General features: G+C 44.5%; 1 protein-coding gene across 6 annotated transcripts in view; it reads right to left on the bottom strand.

The window, feature by feature from the left end:
• LOC110497903 (protein MTSS 2) overlaps positions 1-16,004 on the bottom strand; it is a 38,566-nt gene extending 22,562 nt beyond the window's left edge. For all 6 annotated transcript variants that reach the window (XM_021574361.2, XM_021574386.2, XM_021574370.2 and 3 more), the window contains exons 1-3: positions 15,497-16,004; positions 9,919-9,980; positions 9,400-9,473 (exon numbers count right to left, since the gene is read on the bottom strand). In XM_021574361.2, coding sequence (XP_021430036.2) covers positions 9,400-9,473; positions 9,919-9,980; positions 15,497-15,565 — 205 coding nt within the window. In that variant the 5' untranslated portion in view covers positions 15,566-16,004. The remainder of the gene's footprint in view (positions 1-9,399; positions 9,474-9,918; positions 9,981-15,496) is intronic.
• Between the last annotated feature and the right edge of the window lie 3,695 nt (positions 16,005-19,699).

Genomic DNA, 19,699 nt, shown 5'->3' with positions numbered 1-19,699 from the left:
TTGATTGCCCCCCATCTATCTTCAGAGCTCGTACTATTAGGTGACCTAAACTGGGACAAGCTTAACACCCCGGCCATCCTACAATCTAAGCTAGATGCCCTCAATCTCACACAAATTATCAAGGAACCTACTAGGTACAACCCTAACTCCGTAACCATGGGCACCCTCTTAGATATCATCCTGACCAACTTGCCCTTTAAATACACCTCTGCTGTCTTCAACCAGGATCTCAGTGATCGTTGCGTCATTGCCTGCTTGCGTAATGGGTCCGTCGTCAAACGACCACCCCTCATCACTGTCAAACGCTCCCTAAAACACTTCAGCAAGCAGGCCTATCTAATCGACCTGGCCCAGGTATCCTGGAAGGATATTATCCTCATCCCGTCGGTAGAGGATGCCTGGATGCTCTTTAAAAGTGCTTTCCTCTCCATCTTAAATAAGCATGCCCCATTCAAAAAATGTAGAACTAAGAACAGATATAGCCCTTGGTTCACTCTAGACGTGACTGGCCTTGACCAGCAAAAAACATCCTGTGGCGTTCTGCATTAGCATCAAATAGCCCCCGCGATATGCAACTTTTCAGGGAAGTCAGGAACCAATATAATCAGTCAGTTAGGAAAGCTAAGGCTAGTTTTTTCAAACAGAAATGTGCATGCTGTTGCACTAATTCCAAAAGGTTTGGGGACACTGTCCATGGAGAATAAGAGCACCCACCTCCCAGCTGCCCACTGCACTGAGGATAGGAAACATTGTCACCACCGATAAATCTCCGATAATTTCAATAAACATTTTTCTAAGGCTGGCCATGCTTTACCCCTAGCTACCCCTACCCCGGCCAACATCTCAGCACCCCCTGTAGCAACTTGCCCAAGCCCCCTGCTTCTCTTTCACCCAAATCCAGACAGCTCATGTTCTGAAAGAGCTAAAAAAAAATCTGCATCCCTACAAATGATCTGGGCTAGACAATCTGGACCATCTCTTTCTAAAATTATCCGCCGAAATTGTTGCAACCCCTATTACTAACCTGTTCAATCTCTCTTTCGTATCGCCTGAGATCCCCAAAGACTGGAACGCTGCCGCGGTCATCCCCCTCTTGAAAGGGGGAGACACTCTAGACCCGAGCTGTTATAGACCTATAGCCATCCTGCCCTGCCTTTGTAAAATCTTCGAAAGTCAAGTTAACAAACAGATCCCCAACCTTTTAGAATCCCACCGTACCTTCTCCACTATGCAATCTGGTTCCCAAAGCTGGTCATGGGTGCACCTCAGCCACGCTTAAGGTCCTAAACGATATCATAACCGCCATTGATAAAAGACAGTACTGTGCAGCCGTCTTCATCGACCTGGCCAAGGCTTTCAACTCTGTCAATCACCGCACTCTTATAGGCAGACTCAATAGCCTTGGCTTCTCAAATGACTGCCTCGCCTGGTTCACCAACTACTTCTCAGATAGAGTTCAGTGTGTCAAATCGGAGGGCCTGTTGTCCGGACCTCTGGCAGTCTCTATGGGGGTGCCACAGGGTTCAATTATCGGGCCGACTCTTTTCTCTGTATATATCAATGATGTCGCTCTTGCTGCTGGTGATTCTCTGACCCACCAAATCACTAAAGCTGGAGTCTTATGTCTCCCTTTCTAACTTTAAGCATCAGCTTTTAGAGCAGCTTACCGATCACTGTACCTGTACACAGCCAATCTTTAAATAATACCTCACCCCCATATTATTACTGACCCTCTTGCTCTTTTGCACCCCAGTATCTCTACTTGCACATCATCACTTGCACATCCATCACTCCAGTGTTAATGTTAAACTGTAATTATTTTGCCTCTATGGCCTGTTTATTACCTACCTCCCTACTCTTCTACATTTGCACACACTGTACATATATGTTTTTTATATTGTGTTATTGACTGTACCTTTGTTTATGTGTAACTCTGTGTTGTTGTTTGTGTCACACTGCTTTGCTTTATCTTGTCCAGGTCGCAGTTGTAAATGAGAACTTTTTCTTAACTGGCCTACCTGGTTAAATAAAGGTGAAAATAAATAAATAAATAAATGTAAGAAATAGGAATCTTATCCAGCTAGTTAGCTATGGAAATATCCTAGTGCAAAAGATACGTTTCTTCTAGCACAAACTTCAAAGGATTACGTTGTTACACCTCACGTTGGCACCTTTGCCAAGCAGTGACCGCTGACGATAATCAGACTGATTTGAACACAAGCTCTTCCCTTTACCCACTCTCACCCCTTTTTTTTAAGAGGTTCAGAGAGCAAGCTGGCAGAGACACAGCGGAGGCCATTGAATAGATGAAAGAAGATGGGGAGGAGGAGAAGATAAAAGAGGCAATAGACTGAGGATGGGCTGACGAGTGATGGGATAAGGGGACAACGGAACTGGTCCACTGCAGGTGCAGCCATGGATGCCAGGTTTTTCAATGTATGTGTGCGTGTGCACGTGCGTCTATCTATCGTCTGTCTGCCTGCCAGCCTGTCTGTCTTTGTGAGACTCAGGCCACCTTATGGCCCAGGTTATGGCCCATAAGTTATTAACAGACTATACAGTTTCACAACCAACAGATTCCACAACCTCCAGTGTGGTGTGGACTATGCAGTCAATAACACCCTCTGGACTGTATTACGATGATGGACAGGAGGAGGAAGAGGAGGAGGTAGAGATATTTACTGCTGAAGGAGCTTCCTGCCTTGGGACATAAGTGTTGCTAAAAATAATCCTGTCTGTGTCTGTCTCTCTTTTTTCCAGATGTGCTTTTCATCAGGGAGCTACGCAGGAGAAAAACACCACGTTTTACGAGACAGAGGAAGATAGAAAGAGAGAGAGAAGGAAAGAAAAAGAAAGAAAGAAAATAAGAGAGTGAAAAAGTGACAAAAGAGAGAGGGAGACAGAGGAGATGTATAGGCCTATTCCCCAGACTGTTTTTCCAGAGCACGGAGCGTTGCCATAGAGCTGACCGTCAGGGACACCCTGACCTAAGGGAGTGATGCTGGAAGGACCCACCACAGTCTACAGTCACTGGATCACAATCAGATGCGATCCACCAGTGTGTATAATATTATAGACTCTCATTGTTTTCACTAATGTTTTTGAGAAACTGATGTCTGTCTTACGTATCGTTCTAGTTGAACATTAAAAGGTTCCTCACTCTAGTCTCGAACAACAAGTAGCCTTCCAGTCTCACTCTCTGTGCTCCATCCATGTGCCCTTCCTCCATTGTCTTGTTTTCAAGGTCAATTTCACTGTGAGCAGATTGGGTAATACTGTAGATATCACCCATGAAGATATGTCTGCCTCCACCTCTTAAAAGGATTATTTGGGAATTTGGCAATGAAGCCCTTTATCTACCATTTTTATATCTCAGCATGCAGTTTGAAGGAAGATGCTAACAAGCTTAAGCGCAATTGCTAACTAGCGTTAGCGCAAAGACTGGCAGTCTATGGTAACCAGTGGAGGCTGGTGGGAGGAGCTATAGGAGGACAGGCTCATTGAAATGCCTGAAATGAAATAAGTGGTTTCAAACATATGGAAACCATGCCCGACTCCGTTCCATTAATTCCATTCCAGCCATTCCTGTCCTCCTATAGCTCCTCCCACCAGCCTCTTCTGACGGCAACAGGAAGCATGCCAGCTGTTGCCATAGATTTTCCAAACATTGCGTTAACGCTAGTTTGCAAAACTACCTCAAACTTCCTTCACACTGGACGCAGAGACATAGAAATGGTATCCACAAGTCCATCTGCCTCTGGGGAAGTAGATAAATGGTTCTTGTCAAAATCCCAAAGTATCCCTTTAAGGGATCCCAATGGGATCTCCAAAGAGTCCTGCTAAACCGGTTGAGAAACACGCTCTTAACTCCATGATCCAAGCCGTATCTTTATTCCTTCACTCACTCTCTTCCCTCATTGCCTTAGTTTGCATTCTTTTCTCAGTCCCTCTTTCTCTCCCATTTGTTTTCCCTCTCCTGCTATCCCTTGCTCCCCTCCACCCGGTCCTTACAGGATAAAGCTGAACACAGTGTTCTCCTCAACTCTCATGTTTGTCTTCTTTGCTCGGTATTTGCCTGCAGAGTGTTCCTTACACAGAGCCAAGAGAGACTTTTTTTCTTCTCCTTCTATAGTATTATTCTCCTCTTCCCTCCATTCCTCCCGTTCTCTGTAGTAATAATAATCATTGGAATGGTTCATTTCGGGGTTTAGGAGGCGACCGCAGGTTAGCACAGGCCTTGAGGTTAATGCTTCTGAAAGCACATGGGAACTCAGAGCCACCACAGCCATGACAGACCGGCAGGCGGACACAGACGGACGGACAGACCGCTGTAACGATGGTGTTCATTCAAGACTCAAGAGCAATACAATACAATCAGTAGGAATAGCCTGCCATGGTGAAGAGCATCACGCAATAACCATGTATTCAACAACAAATACCCTGCACACAATGTCCACATCTAAATAATCCGGTCCCATACATATTCCAGTCTACACATACATCATATAACAGCCTATACACAACACAGATTGTGTCTCGTCTATATACAGTACATTCCTAGCCTGGTCCCAGATCTGTTTGTGCTGTCTGGCCAACAATGACCATAGGAGTTGACAAGACAGCATGAAAAGATCTGGAACCAGGCTAGTACACACTCCTACATCCACATCTCCCCATTAAAACTAGACTCATATCCCCATATCACAAGGGCCCACTGTTTTTTTTAACAATAGATCCACTGCTATGATGGTAAAGCTGACAGTAATCTTCAGGTTGTCCAGATGCCGGGCTAGGATATCAGTGCCATCTGCCAACCCAGAGAAGCACAGCGGCCAAGCAGGATTACTGCCTCACTGACACACTGATCTACTAGGAGAGACAGAGAGAACGAGAGAGAGAGAAAGAGAAAAGGGAGGGAGAGAGCATATGCTGATCTGTGTATATTGATTGACTAGACAATTGTGTATGTGAATTAATCTGAAAAGAGTATATGTGAGTGTGTGTGTTTAGATCTAGCATACAGTACACTGAGCTTCAGTACTGTGTATATGAACACACACCTCCCATGACAGTGATCAGCAGACTGTAGTGTGTATGTTAAAGCTATGGGATCTGCTTCTGTTAATCTGAAGAGAGGAAACCCACTCTGTTATGTGTGTTGGAGCTATAAGAGGATTAACTGTACGCCCCTCCCTCCCTCCAGAGAGCTTTGGAAATTCCAACCCATCCACCCTCATTCACTGTCTGTACTAACTTCCCCATTCTCCCTCACGCACCCATATATGGAGAACTCACCTTCTCTCATCCAAATATGGCAGAATTGGGGACCTATAGTAACTATTCTCCCCAATGTGAATGCCCCGCTCACCTTGATCAAAATATGGAGGACTAAATCACCCACTCTAAAATCCAGGCTAACTTTACTTACCCACACTAACCCCTGTACACAGAGGTACAGTGGGGCAAAAAAGTATTTAGTCAGCCACCAATTGTGCAAGTTCTCCCACTTAAAAAGATGAGAGAGGCCTGTGCAATTTTCATCATTGGTACACTTCAACTATGACAGACAAAATGGGAAAAGAAAATCCAGAAAATCACATTGTAGGATTTTTAATGAATTTATTTGCAAATTATGGTGGAAAATAAGTATTTGGTCAATAACAAAATATTCTCAATACTTTGTTATATACCCTTTGTTGGCAATGACAGAGGTCAAACGTTTTCTGTAAGTCTTCACAAGGTTTTCACACACTGTTGCTGGTATTTTGGCCCATTCCTCCATGCAGATCTCCTCTAGAGCAGTGATGTTTTGGGGCTGTTGCTGGGCAACACGGACTTTCAACTCCCTCCAAAGATTTTCTATGGGGTTGAGAACTGGAGACTGGCTAGGCCACTCCAGGACCTTGAAATGCTTCTTATGAAGCCACTCCTTCGTGTGTTTTGGATCATTGTCATGCTGAAAGACCCAGCCATGTTTCATCTTCAATGCCCTTGCGGATGGAAGGAGGTTTTCACTCAAAATCTCACGATACATGGCCCCATTCATTCTTTCCTTTACACAGATTAGTCGTCCTGGTCCCTTTGCAGAAAAACAGCCCCAAAGCATGATGTTTCCACCCCCATGCTTCACAGTAGGTATGGTGTTCTTTGGATGCAACTCAGCATTCTTTGTCCTCCAAACACAACGAGTTGAGTTTTTACCAAAAAGTTATATTTTGGTTTCATCTGACTATATGACATTCTCCCAATCTTCTTCTGGATCATCCAAATGCTCTTTAGCAAACTTCAGACGCCCCGGACATGTACTGGCTTAAGCAGGGGGACACGTCTGGTACTGCAGGATTTGAGTCCCTAGCGGGGTAATGTATTACTGATGGTAGGCTTTGTTACTTTGGTCCCAGCTCTCTGCAGGTCATTCACTAGGTCCCCCCGTGTGGTTCTGGGATTTTTGCTCACCGTTGTTGTGATAATTTTGACCCCATGGGGTGAGATCTTGCGTGGAGCCCCAGATCGAGGGAGATTATCAGTGATCTTGTATGTCTTCCATTTCCTAATAATTGCTCCCACAGTTGATTTCTTCAAACCAAGCTGCTTACCTATTGCAGCTTCAGTCTTCCCAGCCTGGTGCAGGTCTACAATTTTGTTTCTGGTGTCCTTTGACAGCTCTTTGGTCTTGGCCATAGTGGAGTTTGGAGTGTGACTGTTTGAGGTTGTGGACAGGTGTATTTTATACTGATAACAAGTTCAAACAGGTGCCATTAATACAGGTAACGAGTGGAGGACAGAGGAGCCTCTTAAAGAAGAAGTTACAGGTCTGTGAGAGCCAGAAATCTTGCTTGTTTGTAGGTGACCAAATGTGCACATAAAGTTTCAAAACATGGCACACGGCTGGGAGCCCAGACTTGAACCTAGACCAAGCTGGAGAAAGAGAGAGAGACAGAGAGATAGAGGGAGAGAAAGGAGAGAGTTGGGTGGAGATGCATAGAGAGACAGAGAAAGACAGAGAGAGATAGAGGGAGAGAAAGAAGAGAGAGTTAGGGGGTGGAGATACATAGAGAGAGAGAGACAGAGAAAGACAGAGAGAGATAGAGGGAGAGAAAGTAGAGAGATAGGTGGAGATACATAGAGAGACAGAGAGAGATAGAAGGAGAGAAAGGAGAGAGAGCTGGGTGGAGATACATTGTGAGAGAGACAGAGAAAGAGAAAGAAAGGAGAGAGAGAGAGATGCAGGAGACTTTTCCTGTCAGTGATTATGGTGATATAAATAGACTATTTCCCAATAATACCCAGTGTCCATTTCCAAGCAGTACTTCATCTCCTCCTGCTTTGCTCTCCTCTCATTCCCTCTCTCAATTTGTGGGTGTGAGACCAGTGACAGGTGGGTGTTTGGTTGAGTGCAGAATGAGAGGTAGAAGACAGGATGAGTAAATGGAGTGACAGAATACTGTAAGTGTGTGGGATGGGTAGTGAGTTAAAGGGGTTATGGGGTGAGTGTGTCAGGGCTAGATTAGAGGAGAAGAACGTGGTGAAATCTCCAGCTGTGCCAGCAGCTGTGGTCCATCCCCTGATGCTGAGAGGTAATCAGGCCTGATGGCCAACACTACATACCACAGAGCAGATCCCTGTGGCGCAATAACCCCTAGACAGACACACACACAGACACGCAAACACACAGACTAATAAACACACACACACACAGACTAACACTTTCTATCTCTCATTCTCTCTTTCTTTCTGTCTCTCTCGCTATCTACAACACTGTTATAACATCTTCCTGACTTGAACCAGCAATTTAAACACTTGTAGAGAACCCTGAGAACCCGGTAGTACCATCAACTGGGGGAGGTGAAATGACCCAAACCACTACCCAGCCTGCAGTGAGAGTTCAAGGGTCTTTGTTCTCCAGCACCAGCCGGTTAAAATAAATATCGACATTCCTCCTTCCAAATGAATGGCTGCAGTTGTGAAGTCCGCTGACTGGCGCTGAGCACAAAAGGGCTCCCAGAGGACAAATGGAATGGAATTGGTTCACTGACATATTGCTAATGATCCAGAAACAAACATTCAAAACCTCCATCTACTTCACATAGACACAGGCATCAGTGGGATGATGTGTGTCTTCTGAAAGACCTGAGTTCAAATACTATTTAAAATAGTTTCAAATATTTGATCTGGGCTTGATTGAGCTTGCCTGGCATTGTTCTTTAATCTTTAGTTTTATAACATCTCTCTCCATACTGTTTGTATATGCCACATTCGGATGTTGCTGCCATGGATTCCATGGTGTCTGTCTAATCCTACAGCTAAGGTCACTGGAAGAGGGATTGGAGTGTGAGTTGGCACATGAGTGATAGAGATTATAATCATGTCCTATCTGTAAGCGTTTAAAGTAATTAGTCTCTCTCTCTCCCTCTCTCTGAATAGTTGCCCTGGCACAGTCAGAACATTACTAGCGAGAACAGGTTCAGGTTGCCAGATGTTGCCAGGATCCAGCCCCTCTGAGAGCTCGCCTGCTGTAAGGATGACAGATATACTGGGACTTTTTATTTGTGGGCCATTGGCCAGCCTCATCACACCTTGCGGCCCATTGTTACAGCACCTAAGCTCACTTTAGGTTTAGTGATGCAGCCTCATCAGGGATGGAGACATATGTTTGGTTATTAGCTGGTGTATCAATATTCATGGTAACACTATATTTGGATAGTCCATCTGTAGATGCTCAGCAAACTATCATTAGTTGTGTGTGTGTGTGTGTGTGTGTGTGTATGTGTGTGTGTGTATACATGCATCTGTGTGTATATAGATTTTTCACCTAAATACTGCTTTCGATGATCAACCGGGTGGAGAATTTTATTAATCATTGCTCTACAGAGGATCTGTCTGCCGCTCCATACAGTGACCAAGCAGATCACAACACATCCTCATCACCAGCCCTACATACAATGAGCTCAGCTTGATCAGTTTAGTGGGCTGTCTCCATGTAGATTCACCTAGCATGATTCTTCATGTTGGAGAATGTACTCTGTATATAAGCCCTATTCAAATACTCTTGAAATGTATCCTTCCTACAATCATGTCATGATAGAATCAAGGAAGGAATCAAGGGAGGAAGGAACACTTCATAGAGCAAAGAGCCTACATACTGCAGAGAGCAGACACAGTGTACTTCCCAAAAGTCTGAAGTGGCTTCTCCCTCTTCTTATTTTATTCATTCAGTGTGAAAGAACTAAAAAAGTGAAAGCAAAAGCACATAGGAATGAATTAGGTTGGTTCTGGTCTCACTTCTCCTGTGTTTTCAGATTAGTGCAGTCAAAGGAAAAGAGACAGAGATAGGAAACCACTTTTCTTTTTTACTGTTTAAGAGGCCCTTAGTCACTCATCTTGCTATTTTCTCCTTACCTCTTGAGTTGGTCGCCATGTCTGCCACCTTCTGAAAGGCATCTAGAAATGTCACTATTGCCAGAACTGTAGTCCTACAAGTACACAGGAGGACACAGCAGTCAGTATTCAACCTCAACAGTGACTAGAAACTATGAATAGACCAGAATGTCAACACTGGACAGTTAGAGTAGCAAGTCTACTGAGCAGGTTCACATTTATTGGGATTAATCTTGTCCTGAAGACAGAGCTGTGCAAAGTATATTGTGAATAAGTATGAAAACAAAATTAGCTTAGTGGTCTTAATTTAACGTTAGGCTTAGGCATAAGGTTAGCAGTGTGGCTCAGGTGAGGGTTCAGGTTCAGGTTAGGTTTAAAATCCGATGTTATGACTTTGTGGCTGTGCCAGCTAGTGACTACCCTGCAGAGCTGCCTCCAGTATCTATGTCATCCCAATAAATGCCAACTTGTATCTATTGAAGGTGGGATGGATAGGACATGATAGTCAGTCTCAGACATACTGTAGAATCAAGGTCTCACCTGAGTTGGGAGTGTAGTTTAGTGGCCTTGGCACTGAAGTCTTCCCATACTGGATATGAACTCTGGATGAAAGAGGAATCAAATGTTAGTTTAAACCTTTGGCGCGCACGCACGCACGCGCACACACACACCATGTTTTGTTCCAGTGGACCAGCACTTTGGAAAACCTGTGCTCAGCCTTCTCATATGACTCAGAACAACATAATACATCATCATCCAATCAAGCTTGCATATTCTCTCTTACCTAACCATGCTGAAAATACAGTTGACTCACTGTTGACTCACTGCAGGGCAAAGCTGGGGTGTGTGGGAGGGAGGGGGAAATATGGGAGGGCAGGTAGTGTGCCTGCTCTTTAAGGAATCATGCTGGATCAGATTTCCCTGAGGACACGCAGCCAGCCTCCTTCCAGGCCTGAGCCCTAGCAGCAGCCTGTCTCCTTCCAGGCCTGGGCCCTAGCAGCAGCCAGCCTCCCTCCAGTCCTGAGCCCCAGCAGCAGCCTGCCTCCCTCCAGTCCTGAGCCCCAGCAGCAGCCTGCCTCCCTCCCTCCAGCCCTGAGCCCCAGCAGCAGCCTGCCTTCCTCCAGCCCTGAGCCCCAGCAGCAGCCTGCCTCCCTCCAGTCCTGAGCCCCAGCAGCAGCCTGCCTCCCTCCCTCCAGCCCTGAGCCCCAGCAGCAGCCTGCCTCCCTCCAGTCCTGAGCCCCAGCAGCAGCCTGCCTCCCTCCCTCCAGCCCTGAGCCCCAGCAGCAGCCTGCCTCCCTCCAGCCCTGAGCCCCAGCAGCAGCCTGCCTCCCTCCAGCCCTGAGCCCCAGCAGCAGCCTGCCTCCTTCCAGCCCTGAGCCCTAGCAGCAGCCTGCCTCCCTCCAGCCCTGAGCCCCAGCAGCAGCCTGCCTCCCTCCAGCCCTGAGCCCTAGCAGCAGCCAGCCTCCCTCCAGCCCTGAGCCCTAGCAGCAGCCTGCAGCCCTGAGCCCTAGCAGCAGCCTGCCTCCCTCCAGCCCTGAGCCCCAGCAGCAGCCTGCACTCTTAGAAAAACATTTGCTATCTAGAACCTAAAAGGGTTCTTCAGCTGTCCCCATAGGATAACCCTTTGTTAGAACCCTATTGGGTTCTACATGGAACTCAAAAGGCTTCTACCAAGAACCAAAAACTGTTCTACCTGGAACCCAAAAGGGTTCTCCTATGTGGACAACCGAAGAACCCTTTTGGAACCCTTTTTTCTAAGTGTGCTTCCCTACAGGCCCCAGCAGCTGCCTGCCTTCCTCCCTCCAGGCCCCAGCCAAAACACAAAACACGCTTAGGATCGGAGCCCAGCCTGAGCCTCATAGAGACCAGAGAGAGGGACACAGGCTGTCTATATACATATTCACCAGCTTCTCTTACAGAGAAGTGAAAAGACTGCAGAGAAAGGGGAAAATAGGCAAAAGAAACATCCCAGATCATTCACTCAACTCCTATTTCTCTCGTCATCATATCCAAGAAGTGATCATTCCCTGTTTTCAAGATATCTTTCTATGAGAAAATGAACTCAAAGTGATCAAGTTTCACTATTAAGACTATCACATTCACTATTAAAATGTTTTCTCCATGCTTCGCCATTCTCCGTCTGTCTTCACTGGACTGCAACAGGTGGCTAATTAGCTTTTCAGCCCTACTCCTGACAATGGCAGGAGGAGGCTGAGACAGGACAGCTGAGGGTGCAGGGTGAAAGTAGGGTTAAGATATCCATGCAGCGCAGTGAAGAAAGATGCACACACACACACACACAGCTCCCAAAATCCAGGCAGATCCTTCCTTCCTCAGTTAATGAATTCATCTGAAGGGAGCAGAGCAGGCTGTTATACAACTGCATCAGGTGCTAGCGGCTTGTCTGTGTCATGTTGCACTGTTGGATATAGGGGAGTCAGTGATACACTGGCAGAGTTACCTCTCAACAGGCTGCAACACTGACAGTGTGTACCTAGCCTACACCAGGTTCAACCATATGGCTAATTCTCTCCTTGACTGGCTCGGGAGGAAGCCAAGCACTATGCACCAGGGTAGTATTCATTAGGCACCAAACGGTAGAAAACTGAATAAAACAGGGAGGGACTACTTGGACTTGTTCAATAAGAAACGCTAATTTACATTATCCGTTGCAATACACTTGATGTTTTCCATTGCATGCCCTAGTGAATACGAGCCAGATGAGCTGACTGCTGAGTAAGGTTCTGTATCTGGACCATTGATTCCAGCTGACTATCAATAGGTCCCTTTCTCTAAATGTTGTCTTTCTCCCGTAGACACAATGACAAAAGAATAATGTATGAAATGCTGATATTTAGTGCTTCTCATTGAGCATCTTACAGTGCTTGGCAAACTACACCCCATAAATATAAGGTAGGTTATCGAGTGGCCATGGTCAGTTAGCCACTGTGAGTAGATGATCAATATCAGGGATCAGAGTAGGAGTGCTGATATAGGATACATTTAGCCTTTTAGATTATAATGAATGGACCAGGGGGGCCCTGATCCTAGATCAGCACACCTACTCAGAGACATACGTTTTATCAATAGACACACATAATACTGTGTACCTAATGACATGACCTTACTTAACCTGGTAAGTAATTGAGTTCAAATTCGACTTTATAATTTCAGGTCTGGATCCCAGCCTGAGCCTCTTATAGAGGCAGAGAAGCCTAGAGAGAGGAAGGGCATAAATAATTCTATATACAGTGGGGAGAACAAGTATTTGATACACTGCCGATTTTGCAGGTTTTCCTACTTACAAAGCATGTAGAGGTCTGTAATTTTTATCATAGGTACACTTCAACTGTGAGAGACGGAATCTAAAACAAATATCAAGGAGATCACATTGTATGATTAAGTAATTCATTTGCATTTTATTGCATGACATAAGTATTTGATACATCAGAAAAGAAGAACGTGGTACTTGGTACTTTATTTGGTACAGAAACCTTTGTTTGCAATTACAGAGATCATGTTTCCTGTAGTTCTGGACCAGGTTTGCACACACTGCAGCAGGGATTTTGGCCCACTTCTCCATACAGACCTTCTCCAGATTTCGGGGCTGTCGCTGGGCAATACGGACTTTCAGCTCCCTCCAAAGATGTTCTATTGGGTTCAGGTCTGGAGACAGGTTAGGCCACTCCAGGACCTTGAGATGCTTCTTACGGAGCCACTCCTTAGTTGCCCTGGCTGTGTGTTTCGGGTCGTCATGCTGGAAGACCCAGCCACGACCCATCTTCAATGCTCTTACTGAGGGAAGGAGGTTGTTGGCCAAGATCTCGGTATACATGGCCCCATGGTACTCATCCTTCTTCTTCCTCCAAACACGGCGAGTGGAGTTTAGACCAAAAAGCTATATTTGTCTCAGACCACATGACCTTCTCCCATTCTTCCTCTGGACCATCCAGATGGTCATTGGCAAACTTCAGACGGGCCTGGACATGCGCTGGCTTGAGCAGGGGGAACTTGCGTGCGCTGCAGGATTTTAATCCATGAGGGCGTAGTGTGTTACTAATGGATTCATTTGAGACTGTGGTCTCAGCTCTCTTCAGGTCATTGACCAGGTCCTGCCGTGTAGTTCTGGGCTGATCCCTCACCTTCCTCATGATCATTGATACCCCACGAGGTGAGATCTTGCATGGAGCCCCAGACCGAGGGTGATTGACTATCGTCTTGAACTTCTTCCATTTTCTAATAATTGCACCAACAGTTGTTGCCTTCTCACCAAGCTGCTTGCCTATTGTCCTGTAGCCCATCTCAGCCTTGTGCAGGTCTACAATTTTATCCCTGATGTCCTTACACCCACTCTGGTCTTGGCCATTGTGGAGAGGTTGGAGTCTGTTTGATTGAGTGTGTGGACAGGTGTCTTTTATACAGGTAACGAGTTCAAACAGGTGCTGTTAATACAGGTAATGAGTGGAGGACAGGAGGGCTTCTTAAAGAAAAACTAACAGGTCTGTGAGAGACGGAATTCTTACTGGTTGGTAGGTGATCAAATACTTATGTCATGCAATAAAATGCAAATTAATGACTTAAAAATCATACAATGTGATTTTCTGGATTTTTGTTTCAGATTCCGTCTCTCACAGTTGAAGTGTACCTATGATCAAAAGTACAGACCTCTACATGCTTTGTAAGTAGGAAAACCTGCTAAATCGGCAGTGTATCAAATACTTGTTCTCCCCACTGTATACACTCACACATTTTATATATAATAATTTTATTATATATATATATATATATATAAGGTTTATAACTAGGACCAAGACTTGTTCCTGGTCAGATCATGTGACACTTTCTATATTTATATAGTTTATAACTGGGGCCCAGAGTTGTTCCTGGTCAGATCATGTGGTCAAGAAAAACTCCTAGTCCTATTTATGGCCTAACATTGTACTCCATATTACCATGCCAGTTCACACTTTCCATCTGTTGTACAACAGACCAAACTAGGCCACTGCTCGACCTATGTGAACTTGTCCTGCTTGACCTGAATAGGCTCCCCTCCCCTCCCTGTATCTAATTATAAAGAGAGACATCATAGTCTTTGCTGGTGGACACTGCATTGTGACCATAATCTGAATAGGCTCCCCTTCCTCCCTGTATCTAATAATAAAGAGAGACATCATAATCTTTGCTGGTGGACACTGCATTGGGACCATAATCTGAATAGGCTCCCCTCCCTCCCTGTATCTAATAATAAAGAGAGACATCATAATCTTTGCTGGTGGACACTGCATTGGGACCATAATCTGAATAGGCTCCCCTCCCTCCCTGTATCTAATAATAAAGAGAGACATCATAATCTTTGCTGGTGGACACTGCATTGGGACCATAATCTTGCGAGTCAGACCATGGTCAACATGGATCACAGCCTAGTGGCCAAACTGGCCATTTCATTTGACACGTCTTTGTCAAAGAGCTGCTTTCCTGGATGAGAAGGGGTCGCCAAATTGGATCAATTAACCCCTCTCCATTATTGGCCTGATGTTAGACACTGGAAAATGTGTAGGCACACACACACACTAAACTAAAAACATGTGATCAGTGTGTGCCTCATACTTGTTATGTCCCTGTCACAGCAGTTGTTTGTCATGTTTTGTTATGATTAGGTTAGGGAGCTGCCATATATCCAATAAGACATCCACAATTACAGTTTGTTGTAACCATTACTGATTTAGCAGTGGATCAGTTGGAACACTGTCTAATCTGTTCAGTCATTACTCTGATATTCAGTTATTGACTTCCTTTTAAAGTATGTTTAATTATTGAAAAGTACAGGCTAACTCATATTTTCAATGGAATAATTGTATAACAAATTCTGTAGCCTATAACCTACAAATATTAACTCAAACTATCAACAGCTTGATTATATTCAAAGACATGTTGGTCGTCATCAGAGCAGCTGCCACTCTAGGCAAGTAACATAAAGGAAAAATATTTATCACAATTTCTCCTTTCGCATAGCCAGTGAGGCGGTACAGAATATGAGAGGAAACAAAGGCAGTAAATTGAGTCAGATTATCCATGCAATAGGTCGGAAAAAACTGTCGACTTCATCGAGCTCTGGTACCTTCATGTCGTTGACGATAGCTTGGAATAATCCACCCAACGCTCCACACTCCTTTTCCACTGACTCCATTATGACAGTCGTCTTCTAACGATGACTGAATGCGAGAAAATAAATGTCCATAAACGCTAAATATTAACACATCGGATATCACGATATTTTAATAAGCTCTTCGTTGTCCTTCACCCTCCAAGCCAGACGCGGAGGATGCGAAACTCCCGGCTAGAGGGCAGACAAAAATAAATCTGCTACTCTATGGCACCGGGTTGACGCACGGCGGTTGCTCTCTCTGCTTGGGCGCGAGTGATGGAGAGGAGGCAAAACCCTCGTTCCGATTCCCCCCGGTCTATAAACTGCGAAAAGAAGAGCAGGGTGAGTTTGGGTCAACGTCTATTTTCATTTTCGGCTGATAATCACGGGCAAATGTAGGGTACCACGACAGACAGTCGGTCACAGCTCTGAATGCGGGACACGCTCTCTTGTAGAGGAACAGATGTCTTGAAGCTGGGGTTCTGTGATTCGATCCATGGGAATTGAAGGGGGGCGGTCTTTTTTTTGTCACATGAAGCGTGGAGGGAGGGACACCCCCTATCCAAACAAAAGTGAATCTGTCTTCTCATTCAAGGATACTCTGAAGAGCAAAAGAAAGGATATCCCCAGCTTCAAATGTGCATTCAGCATGCACGAGCCTGTTCATCATATACTGTATCAGTCTGGAGTTATTGTTAAAGCAATACAATGTAGCCTATAATACATAGTAATAATGAATCAACACTGACTACACCATGCATTCACATATGCGTGTGTTATTTCAAGCAAATATATTTCAATTTAAAGGAACCTCAACCTCTTTAGGCTATAAATAAATATTTTTTTTGTTGGCCTTTTGACTCTTATATATGCCAATTTTACTGGGGGGAATAAAAAACATAAAGATGCGCATTAAATTGAACATAGTTTAAGCAAAACATTTTTTGGAATTTTGCAAGTTAAATCATTTTTTCACTGTTTCTTCACCCTCAAGGAAAGTACAACAACTTTATATTTCACTACCTTATATCATCGGCTGAATAAATAATATGCCTATGTATGCACACTGTATATACAGTACCAGTCAAAAGTTTAGACACACCTACTCATTCAAGGGTTTTTCTTTATTTGTACTATTTTCTACATTGTAGAATAATAGTGAAGACATCACAGCTATGAAATAACACATATGGAATCATGTAGTAACCAAAAAAGTGTTTAACAAATCTAAATATATGTTATATTTGAGATTCTTCAAAAGTAGCTACCCTTTGCCTTGATAACAGCTTTGCACACTCTTGGAATTCTCTCTACCAGCTTCACCTGGAATGCTTTTCCAACAGTCTTGAAGGTGTTCCCACATTTGCTGAGCACTTGTTGGCTGCTTTTACTTCACTCTGCAGTCCAACTCATCCAAAACCATCTCAATTGGGTTGAGGTCAGGTGATTGTGGAGGCCTGGTCATCTGATGAAGCACCCAAACACTCTCTTTCTTGATCAAGTAGCCCTTACACAACCTGGAGGTGAGTTGGGTAATTGTCCTGTTGAAAAATAAATGATAGTGGGACTAAGAGCAAACCAGATGGGATGGTGTGGCGTATCGCTGCAGACACCATTCTGTATACATCTGGCCCTTCTTTGGACACTGTGTTAACTAACCTCCAAATGAGCTTCAATGCCATACAACACTACTTCCATGGCCTCCAACTGTTCTTAAACGCTAGTAAAACCAAATGCATGCTTTTCAACCATTCGCTGCCCGCACCCGTCTGCCTGACTAGCATCACTACTCTGGACGGTTCTGACGTGGACAACTACAAATACCTAGGTGTCTGGCTAGACTGTAAACTCTCCTTCCAGACTGATAGCCAGCAGTATACCACCCTGCATACCACTGCTGGCTTGCTTCTGAAGCTAAGCAGGGTTGGTCCTGGTCAGTCCCTGGATGGGAGACCAGGTGCTGCTGGAAGTGGTGTTGGAGGGCCAGTAGATGGCACTCTTTCCTCTGGTCTAAAAAATATCCCAAAACCCCAGGGCAGTGATTGGGGACACTGCCCTGTTTAGGGTGATGTATTTTGGATGTGATGTTAAACAGGTGTCCTGACTCTTTGAGGTCATTAAAGATCCCATGGCACTTGTAGTAAGAGTAGGGGTGTTAACCCTGGTGTCCTGGCTAAATTCCCAATCTGGCCCTCAAACCATCACAGTCACCTAATAATCCCCAGTTTACAATTGTCTCATTCATCCCCCTCCTCTCCCCTCTAACTATTCCCCAGGTCGTTCTGTAAATGAGAATATGTTCTCAGTCAACTTACCTGGTAAAATAACAGATAAAATATTAAACATCTAGAATCGGCTTCCTATTTAGCAACAAAGCCTCACTCAAGCCGCAAAACTGACTATCAGCCAACACCTCATTTGGCCGCCTTTCCTTCCAGTTCTCTGCTGCCAATGACTTGAACGAATTGCAAATTGCATTGTAGTAACAATGTAGAAAATAATTTTAAAAAATAAAGAAAAATCCTTGAATGAGTAGGTGTGTCCAAACTTTTGACTGGTACTGTATATTATGCTTCACATTACCAAGAGGTCACCAGAGCATCATGTAGATTTAAACACATCATCATGGCCAGTAATTGAGTGAGCAGGTACAGGGGACCGGGGTCACCCCGACAGAGTTCCCCAAAAACATCCTGTAAAATTATAACCCTGCACATCTGCCAGCAGCACACACAATGTACACTCATGTACACACACACCTTCCTTGCCTCTTCCAACCCACAGAAGGACCTCACATCACCTCCCTTCAGTTCAGTCTATCTTGAAATAACATTTAAAGACACCTGCATTCTGCTGAAAAGTACACGGAGGAAGAGGTTTCCAAAGACAGAGATTAACAACTTTAAAAAGTGAAGTAAATCATATTTCAGGATCAGAAGTGACTTGGCACTATAAATTCAACAAGTACCCTTATTGGTTGAAACTCATAAACCAAATTCCCTATTGGTACAGAGCTTCCTGTTAAAGTGTAAGGTAAATCTCAGCTGGATCCTAAAATGTAACTCTTTATAATGCGCTAAAGTCATGTATCGATATAGCAATTATTGCATGTGAATCTAATTATAATTGCATAATAATGAATTTGATCAGTTGTTTGTGGAAAAGTGGAAAAGGAATTTGATCTAACAATACATTTTGTCAATACTACTATTGTATATAAAAATCTCTATATATTTGGATGTATGTGGCCTACTATGTTTCCCCAACCACATGGGAAGCCATGAGTCTCTCAGAGGCCTGTCTGTGGGCCTGCAGCCCAGTCAGTCTGAACCACAGAGCTCCCTGGCATCCCTGACAAAACAGCCATAAACAGAAAATATCTCGACACTGACACCACATCCATTCCTCACAACCAACACCCCCAGAGCTCAGCCTCACTGTTCTGCCCTCAGCCCTCCCTCCTCCACGTGTGTCTGCATCAGTTTCCGTTATTCCCTAATTCAACGAGGGACGGCTTTAGTAGGGGGAAAATGCGAACTCTTCTGTTACTCCCCACTCTTCGTAAGTCTCTAAAGCTGTACGACTTAAATAAATCATCCACTCTAAACGTGTTAAGTTGGAGTTGGAGAGACTTTGAAGATGGTGAAAGCTTCCATATCTTAAGTTTAAGGGTTTCAAACCTGGGCATATATTTCAAAAAGGCTATATGTTTTATTTCATTAGCAAGAGGCTGCGAGAGAAAGAACAGTTCATCTTTCCAAATAGGTGATAAAAAAAGATATAAACCATGTGATGTTTATTTAAAAATGTGATAATCACTTACAATCAGGGTAACATTTAAATTGAAGTTAACGTGTTGTGTCTTAGCATTCCATTACATAACAGAGCATAAACCTGGCTGGAACAAGTTTAAAGTTTTTTCACAAATTATCGTGCAACCAGTTGAAGGTGTCTTCGACCAGAAACAGTCCTAATTACTCCTAGAAGACTACTCCATTGGGAACATGCAGTTCTCTCAACCTTGACCTGACCACGAGTGCCCCCTCCACCCACCCACCCGCTCCCTCCCTTCCAACCCAATCCAAAAAGAGAAAGAAGACTACAGTGATAGACTGTGACCTTTGACCCCCTAGCAATGCCTTACCCATGATTCCTTGGGTCCCCTCTCTCTTGGGT

Source organism: Oncorhynchus mykiss, chromosome 2 (genome assembly GCF_013265735.2).
Source record: "Oncorhynchus mykiss isolate Arlee chromosome 2, USDA_OmykA_1.1, whole genome shotgun sequence".
In the NCBI taxonomy this organism is placed as follows: Eukaryota; Metazoa; Chordata; class Actinopteri; order Salmoniformes; family Salmonidae; genus Oncorhynchus; species Oncorhynchus mykiss.
This window is presented reverse-complemented; position numbering and strand designations above follow the sequence as displayed.